The 8,690-nt window shown below is 50.2% G+C and overlaps 1 protein-coding gene across 1 annotated transcript; it reads right to left on the reverse strand.

The window, feature by feature from the left end:
- Window positions 1-4,342: 4,342 nt before the first annotated feature.
- COPRS (coordinator of PRMT5 and differentiation stimulator) lies at window positions 4,343-8,513 on the reverse strand. Its single transcript, XM_057716181.1, has 4 exons — window positions 8,095-8,513; window positions 5,879-5,945; window positions 5,286-5,492; window positions 4,343-4,771 (listed from the first exon to the last, which is right to left on the reverse strand). The coding sequence occupies exons 1-4, from the start codon at window positions 8,191-8,193 to the stop codon at window positions 4,602-4,604; spliced, it is 543 nt and encodes a 180-aa protein (XP_057572164.1). The 5' UTR covers window positions 8,194-8,513; the 3' UTR covers window positions 4,343-4,601.
- Window positions 8,514-8,690: the final 177 nt, after the last annotated feature.

Below are 8,690 nucleotides of genomic sequence, written 5' to 3' on the forward strand. Positions count from 1 at the left end.
TGGATCCATCAGGTTCTCTGCATGCTCAAGCCCTGGGCATATTTTTCAAGATGGTCCTGACTGCCTAGAAGCACCAATATCTATCAGTTTCTGGGGACCTAACTCCCCAGGGACACACCAAGAAGCAGGGCTCATAATTCCATCTGTCCTTTGCGTCTCCAGATCTCTCTCTCTTCTCTCCATCTCTCTTCTCATAGCCAAGGGATTTTGTTTTTTTCTTTTTGGCCTGGGGAAAATTCTTTCTTCCCAAATTTCTACAAGATTTATGGTCTGTTGGCCCCAAACTCCCTTGCCTCCTTACCAAAAAAAAAAAAAAATTTTTTTTTAATTTAAAAATCCCTTTTTGTAAAACCAAAGCTAAAAAAAATTCTTGGCTATTTTCGACTCTATCACATGCCTCTACTAAGGCAATGAGACTGCTTGCATGGAGACAGGGCAGGAGAGAAATGAGGGCACATCTGAAATGTCATCCAGCCACACAATAAACAGGTTTTTCCTCTCCTTTTCATCTCCCAAGATTTTTAAAGTGGTCAGCTGTGGTTTCTTTCCTGGTAAATGATATTGTCTGAAAGAAACTCCAGAATAAGAGTTTCTCTTCTGTCCCCCCCAACAGTCCCTTCGTGTCTCTGTCTCTCCAGCAGCTTCTGCCCACTTCCCTCGGGTCCCTCCTCCTCTGTCCCACGGCAGCCTCTTCCCAGCCTGGCTGGCACATTCTGAGAGACGCTGGCCAGAAGTCACCAGCGCCCGCCGCCCCCCCCACCACTCACACACACATGCAGCCAAGAGAAATGACAGTAACAAAGTCTCAGGTGCTATTAGCCTGCGACACCCCAACCCCACCCCTGCACCTACCCCAAGTCAATACATTCTCCCAGCACTTTCTGATTCCCACATCCCAAAATACCCTCTTCAGCCTGCATCTCACTTGGCCTCTCTCTGGAAGAGATGGCCACTTCCTCTTCCTTAAAACGCTTTTCTCCTTAGATTTGGCTTGAGTGGCAACTACACTCACCTGGTTTTCCTCTTCCTCCGCCACAGCCTGCCCTTGGGATCTGATCCTTCCGTCTACCCTGTAGAATCACTAACGCTCCCCGGGGTGCTGTCCTTGGCCCTCTTCAACTCCACATGCCCTCACTGAACAAATTCAACCTCTCTCAATGCTGCAACGCCTGCCAAAACCTCAAAAATCCCCAAAACAGTCCCTCTTCCTCCCCCCGCCTCCTCCCCCAGCCCTCTCCCTCTTGATTCCAGACACATGTTTGTAACTGCCTAGAAAAGGAAAAGCCAGAGAGAGGATAAGAGTTCTAATTTCCTGCACTGGAAAGAGTGTCAGGACTACAGAGCAGACCAGGACCACCGAATGGGTAGATGCCAACTCCATAAAAGGGAGAATTTTCCAAGTAGCACTAGCCAGCGGTAGATGGGCTGCTTCTGAGGTAATGAGCTCCCCATGAATGGAAGTAGGCAGAGAGGATTCCTGCACATACCAGGCCAAAACTAAGCAACATCCACGTTCTCTCCCTGTTCTGAGATTGTACATTTGAGCTCAGTATTCAGAGATTCAGATATACGGTAGCTTTTTGGTTGGTTTTTTGGCTTCGGGTTTTGTGGGGGGTTTGTGTTTTTTGTTTTATTTTTTTGAGTACCAAAATTTATAATTCTTCACTATAGGATACTGGTTAGAAATCACTGTGATATTTCCATTTTATTCAATTATTTTTTAAATAGCCATGATTTGTTGCTGATAATTTGTATCACAAACTCATTTGTCACACACACACATTCTAGTTTTTAGAGAACAAAGTTTACTTGGTCATTGACTGAAGGCTTTCAGAATAAAGCACGGCTCCAAAGCTCACTGACACGTCTCTCTGTCCTATTCCCATACACTGTTTTTTAAAAAAATCAGTTAATATAAAAAGAATCCTAACTAAATCCTGACGACTTCTGAAAGGTTCTTTAAATACCTTGTTCTTCATCACCAGCCTGGCATGTTGTCAGTCAACCCTAAACACAGCCTGGGCAAATACTGCACCATTACTGAAGACTGAATTTGTGCCAGTATTTACTGAACATCTTCACGTTGGGCTCCATGCTATCAAATAGGGATGCTGAGGAGTGAGACGTGGTCCTCCCTCCCAAGAGCTCTTGCCGGTGACTGCAGCAGAGGGGGGCACGTGTTATAATATTTGTCAGAGAGAATGGGGAAGACTAGGCAGAGGAGGCAACTCTGGTTGAAGATGAAAAACTTGTCTTTAAATACCTCACTACAAAATCCATATTAAAATAACGAAGATATAAAAGCAAACTGCCAACACCTCCACTGTCTGATCAAATTGTTTCCATTTGTCTGTATTAATCCTTATCACTTGCATATGCCATTTTTTCATGTTTCCAATATTATCAGAGTGGTTTTATAGTCTAAATTTTCTACTTATTTTATCATTAGTATTTTTCCATGTCCCTACTTTTTCTTCTTACACTTCACGCCCTTGGGATAACCAGTGTTCACAGCCTGGGGAGTTACCCATCTACATCCGTCTCTGATCCATCCTAGGTGGGACACAAGAATGATATCTAAATCAGAACAATTGAGTAGCCCCACCCTCCCCTTTTTTTCATAAATTTATTTATTTATTGGCTGCACTGGGTCTTCACTGCTGCTCGCAGGCTTTAGCTAGTTGTGGCGCGTGGGAGCTACTCTTCGTTTAGATGCGCAGGCTTCTCATTGTGGTGGCTTCTCTTGTTGCGGAGCACAGGCTCTAGGTGTGCGGGCTTCAGTAGTTGTGGCACATGGGCTCAATAGTTGTGGCTCACGGGCTTAGTTGCTCCACACCATGTGGGATCTTCCTGGCGCAGGGATCGAACCCGTGTCCCCTGCATTAGCAGGCCGATTCTTAACCACTGCGCCACCAGGGAAGTCCCCCCCACCCCGCCCTTCTTCTTCTCCTGACATACCCAACTTTCAGCCGTAAAAGCCATTCTAATGTCTTTTTAACTCTCAGAGAACACTGCTGGAAAGAACCAGGAGAAACTGCAAAGAATACCTTTTAAAAAGCAAAAGACTCTAAATTCAAAACCATTCCATGGAGCACGGCAGCGGCAGCTTGTAAATTTTCTTTGCTCAGTTACTCATGTACGTGTGCTTTTCTTACTTTCTTCCTTCCCTCCCTCTGACATACATGTGATCTCCCCACCTCGCGGCTTCTGCTTTTACTCAGTTTCAGCTGCCTCATAACTGCACATGGGCCCACGTGACCTGTCCATAAAACCACCTTCTATCTGGCAACTCTGTTATGCTCCTCAAGCCCTCAATGTGGGCTCAGTTTCTCAAGTTCATTGTTTCCCATCAGACATACGCATGGTCTAATCAGCCGTGGCACTGGGAGGAGTAAGGAGTGGTGTGGAGATGTGCCCTGTGACTGTCTCTCCAGCAAGGACAGTGGAAGGGACCATTTTTTCTCCCTAGGACAATCTTGGTCACGGGGGCTCCTTCACAGCCAAAGCCACTGCCATCCCTCAAAAGGTGCTGCCTTATTCACATGCTTTATGGGGTGTCTGAAAAATAGCTTCAATGGTTTATTGTTCATCCAACTGCTGTGGAGTTGACTCAGATTTCAGGTCTGAAACTCTTTCTCGATTCAGCTTCAGTAAGGAGCAGGGAGGTAAGAACAAATCCCTCGGCCTGCCAGAGGCAACAGCAATTCCGTCTGGTGCATCACAGATGTGCCAAGGTGGCCCCCAGGTCCACCTCCAGGCTCTGCCCCCCCACACACACACGAAGGCAACCAACCACAGGAACAGACTTCAGAGTTGTGTGTGGGTTCAGGTCACAGTTCTGCCATTTCCCAGCTGGGTGATCTGGGAGAGGTCAAAACATTTTAAGCCTTATTTTCCTCCTCTCCCAAATGAGGTTAAAAAAAATTTTTTTAAGTGACTCATGTAAGTAATTGTAAGGATTAAAAGATTAAATGGAAAATAGAGTGCAAAGTCCTTTCATGCCAATTGAGGGTCATACAATTACTGGTTTAATTAATTTGCCATTTGGTTTCCCAGCCCACAGGAAGTCCTTGTTGACTAAGTAAATGGTCAATTTTCCATCAACAGGAATGGCAGTCAGCCGCGAAGACACCAGCATCTCTTGGGTTCCAATCTCTGGTCAATAGGGCCAGATCTAGAGGCAAAACTATCAATAAAATATCATTTTCTTTCACAGAGTAATTTCGTCTCAGAGTACATCAATCCTGAAAATGTAAGTGAGGTGCTTTAAATGAAGGAGTGAGGCTTTGCTCAGAAGTATCTAATGAAGGGGGGGGGGGGGCGGGAAGCAGGCAAAAGCGTATTGATTTTTTCTTCTACTTTTATTTATAAAGAACACAATTCCTCCCCCTGACACAGACATAAACACTCACACAATCCGAGGAGGAGCTCATTAAAAACAACAACAACAACAACAGAACTGGGGGACAGAGGACCTTATTTAACACCAGTCTGTGTGCCCAACTCGGGGGGAATCACTGGGACTGTTTCCTCTGATGTAACATCTCACCTCAAAGAAAGGAGACCTTGACCCACCCACCCACTGGGCAAAAGCTAAGCCCTCAGTCTTCGGCATCATCAAACTGTCCCGTTTCAAAGACCATCTTGGAATAATGGGGTATCAGTGGAGGCGGATGGTGCCAACTGGGGTCATAGATCATGTCTCCTTGCGGGGCACAGCACACCCAGGGTCTGACCTCTTGAGAAAGGCAACCCTGGATGTCGTCAGCATCTGCAGGCAGTTTTAAAAGACAGATTAAAGGAAGGTGGGAGGGTGAAAAGGGAGAGCCAAACATGTCTAGGGGACAGACGCGTGCACTTTCTTTGCTTAAACCCATGCACGCACAGGCACACACAGAGGCCTCCTTTGCTGGAGAATCCGAAGCACTTTCATTCTGAGGCCACCCACAGTCCTGCTTCTCAGACACGGGTTCTTAGCAGCACAGAGGAAGCAACTGGCGAACAGAGCACTCTGTCTGCAGCTGCTCGAGTCACACAAAGATATTTGGAGAGTGTGATATTTGTTTCAATGCGAAAACTGACCAATACGTTATATAACAAGATGCAAAACTGGCACTTTTCTTCCCCCAATAGGAAAGAGGAACTGTCACAGAAATTTCAGGCCTGTAAGAGCTATCAGGCTAATAAGCTCATAGGTGTGGGTCCCTCTTCCAAACTGTTCAGGGGTTAATGTGGTAGGAGGGTCTCCGAAGCCTGGCCTAGGACCCCTAAAACCCCACACCTACCGTATGGATTCCCTTGATCTGCTTTCAACTCCAAGTCCCAGTCCTCGTTAAAAAGATCCGCAGCCCGTTCCTTGGGTGGACAGCCGGACACCCCTTCTGACAGCTCCCCATCAGAATCCTCATCATCCACAGCAAAGCCTTCCTCTTCACACGGGGTGCCCTCACCGTGGGCAGGACTATCATGAGAGATGCTCTGTGCGCCACTGGCTAAGAAATTGACAAAAGGAAGACGGTCTTAAAACAGCTGGCAGACCAGAGAGGGCCTCGTCGTGCACGTGGGAGATTTTTGGCTGACTTACTATGAGGGCAGCAGTAACAAGTCTACAGAGGTCCTCAGCCACCAGAGAACTCATTTAAAAACTGTTGCTCTCTTTCCAGTTTTAGAAGTAGCGGTGATCATTTACTTTCAATACGATGTTTTGCCTTAAACAAGGCCGTTAATTACCAGGTCTTTTCATTCACGTGAAGAGTCAGACAGTTTATATCTTCAGGTAGTTTAACTGTCGCTGAGGCAAAGGGCCTCTGGCAAGATAAGCTGTCAGAGTGCAGACTTCCTCGGTCTCTGCCCACGCCAGGCTCTGCCACCCACTCACCTAGTCGATCCGTGGCCTTCTCAGTCTCTCTCTCCTGACCGCAGTGCTCAGCTGGGGCAAAGGCAGCCTGCGGGAAGAAGCAGCAGTTACCCAGGACTTGCATATCCTGGGTATGGCCAGCATCTCAGCCCCACACCCACCCTCTCATACCCTCCTCTGTGAGGCAGGCGCAGGGACTCTGCACCGCACGTGCCTGCTGTGCCCTGTTTGACAGGGCCTCGCCGCTTCCTATTCCAGTGGGCATCACCCCTGCCGGCAGGACCACCTGCCCTCCTAGAGCGGCCACTGAAGCTAGTGCACAGTTTGCCAGCATGTGCGGAGCCAGCCTCCTCGCTGGGTCCTCTCTTGAGCGGTCTTGAGTCGCGGGCCCTCAGGAGCCCTCCTCGGAGCTCGGAGATTCCAGCACTAGCCGGGACAGTGCCCCCTCCTCAGAGGCTGGAATTTCAGTTCCCTGCAAAGGCTCTCCTCTGAGCTTGTGTATTTTAGTCACTGCAACTTCACCCCTTTGTTCCCTCAGCCCTAGGGCTGGTTGCTATTTCCCTTGCAGTGGCTACCTCCGTGTTCATCTTTACCTTTTCAGTTACTTTTTACCTAGTTAAAAGCTCTTTTATCAAATTCTGTCTCCTGACTGACACCTGGGGACAACAGAGCTTTAGCTTTTGAAGGGAACTCGTCTTCCCCCATAGCCACCCAAATGCTTCTGTGCTCCCATCACTCAAAAGTTCCTGAAATCCTATCATCTGTTAAGACCTCTAAGTGGGATGAGAAATGTTCACGGTGTGCAAGAGAAGACCTGACTTCAATCCCTTTCATTCAGTGTGTACCTTGGACACAACCCTTCAGTCACCATGCCTGGGTTTCCTTCTCTGGAAATTGGGTATAATTGTTCTGACCTCGCAGGTGCTTTATAATGAGATAACATTTATGAAAACACCTAGCACACAGCAGGAATATAACATCTGCTGAACTGAAATCGACCTTCTTTGCCCCTACATCTAAACTGCGCTTGGCACCTGCCCCAATTAGCTCACGATTTAGTCCTACCTGGATTGAATGAGTCAATCCCACCTCCTGCAGTCAGCAACCACTCCTGCTGACCAACAGCGGGACCTTGACCTCTTCCACTGCAAGAGCCCCCTAACTGCCTTCCCATTCACCCATCTTGTGCAGCCTTACACGGTTAATGACTACGCTGCTGAAATACCTCAATGGCCTCCATGGCTGGAGCACAGAATTCGCCCTGGCGTCCACACCTCCCCCTCAGGCTCCATCAACCTGGACAGCACAGTTCTCTTTCCCAGCTCTGGGACCCAAGATCCCAGCCATCTGCCCTGCACTTCCTCATCTCCACGCCTTTGACAGGACCCCCAACCCTCTCATCTTGGCGAGGAAGCGCACAAACCTTCCTGCTCTGCCCTGACAAAATTAATCTCGTCCTACCTACCTGCACCCCAAAGTAATTTTCTTCATAAGCCTATCGCTACATTTTTCATATCTTATTTAGGTTAAGAGATCTTTGATGCTTAGACAAGCATTTCATTTCTCCATCCACTTAATAAATATACCTGTTTATGGTGCCAGACACTACGCTAGGCGCCGGGCTTATAGCACTAAACAGAGCGTTCCTATCCTCAAGGAGCTCACCGTCTAACACGGATTACTGACTGTAAACAAGGGCAGATGGCTGTAATAATGGTCTTTGAAAAGCCAGGAGCCGTCTGGCGCGCAAATGAAAACAAGTTTCCGAAAACCCTGCGTCAAACGCGGCCTTTTGGTTTCAGCGAAAAGGAGAAGGCGCCTGAGACATCATCTGGTGCTCAGGCTGAGCCGAGCATCCCCACCAAAGGAGACACGGATCCTTCGGGGAGAGCCGCTCTCCTCGCCGCCCTCGCCTGGCCGCAGCCCAGGACCCATTTCTGGGGCAGGAGCATCACCCCCCATTCAGCAAGGACGCAGAGGCGCCCCGGGGCCAACGGCCAACCCTCCCGGTCGGGCGCGCCCACCCACGTCCTTCGGGGGCCCCGCCCCGCGGCCCCGCGGCCCCGCGGCCCGGCCGCTTCCAGCTCGGACGCACGCCTGAACGGCTGCCCAAGGTGGGCCCGAGACGCTTCCCCGGCTCCGCGGCCCCCGCCCGCCCCGCCCCGCCCCGCAAGCCCCGCAACTTCCCGCCCCGGGCCGCAGGTGGTGGCCGCGCCCAGGCCCCGCGCCGCGCTCACCCCCGGGCTGGGGGGCGCCCCCCGCGCGCTCAGCAGCGGCGGACCCCGCGGCGGCTCCGCGGCCCCCAGCGCCTGAACCCCGGCGGCCTGAGGGTCCATGCCCGGCGGCCCGCTGCCCGGCGCCCAGAACGCCGTTCGGCCACGTGACGCGCAGGCCTGGCTGCCAGCCGAAGGATACGCCTCGGAGGACCAATCAGCCGGAGGGGCTCCCGACCGGGGGGCGGGGCGCGGAGGTCACGAGGAAGCCGAGGCGGGGCAAGGGGCGGGGCACGCCAAACTCCGAAAGCCCCTTCCCTACCTATCCACGGGTCCAACCTGATTTTTGTAGCTCCTGACCGTGCAGATCCAAGGCCTAGACGATTAGCTGGCTCTAGAATGCCGAGTGTTATCCCTACCCAACCACACTGGACATGCTTCCGCATCAAACCTGCTAGAACAGTGTATAAAACTAAGCTCTCAAAACTTTTCATGCAATTGTAGCCCTAACCCCGTTTCACTTCTCTCTGAACAGGTTTTCTCTAGAACTCGGGCCGAAATTAGATTATAACTCACCTACGAATGGATGAGACAACTCAAGAGCCCAGTGATTCTCCACC

Source organism: Hippopotamus amphibius, chromosome 17, assembly GCF_030028045.1.
Source record: "Hippopotamus amphibius kiboko isolate mHipAmp2 chromosome 17, mHipAmp2.hap2, whole genome shotgun sequence".
NCBI lineage: Eukaryota > Metazoa > Chordata > Mammalia > Artiodactyla > Hippopotamidae > Hippopotamus > Hippopotamus amphibius.

What these genes read in the sequence shown, in the direction of transcription:
- COPRS (XM_057716181.1), bottom strand. Translation starts at nt 8,193, where the DNA reads ATGGACCCTCAGGCCGCCGGGGTTCAGGCGCTGGGGGCCGCGGAGCCG. An exon ending in GAAGGCCACGGATCGACTAG is followed by an intron (nt 5,493 to 5,878) that starts GTGAGTGGGTGG and finishes TCAATTTCTTAG; the next exon opens with CCAGTGGCGCACAGAGCATC. An exon ending in AGATCAAGGGAATCCATACG is followed by an intron (nt 4,772 to 5,285) that starts GTAGGTGTGGGG and finishes AACTGCCTGCAG; the next exon opens with ATGCTGACGACATCCAGGGT.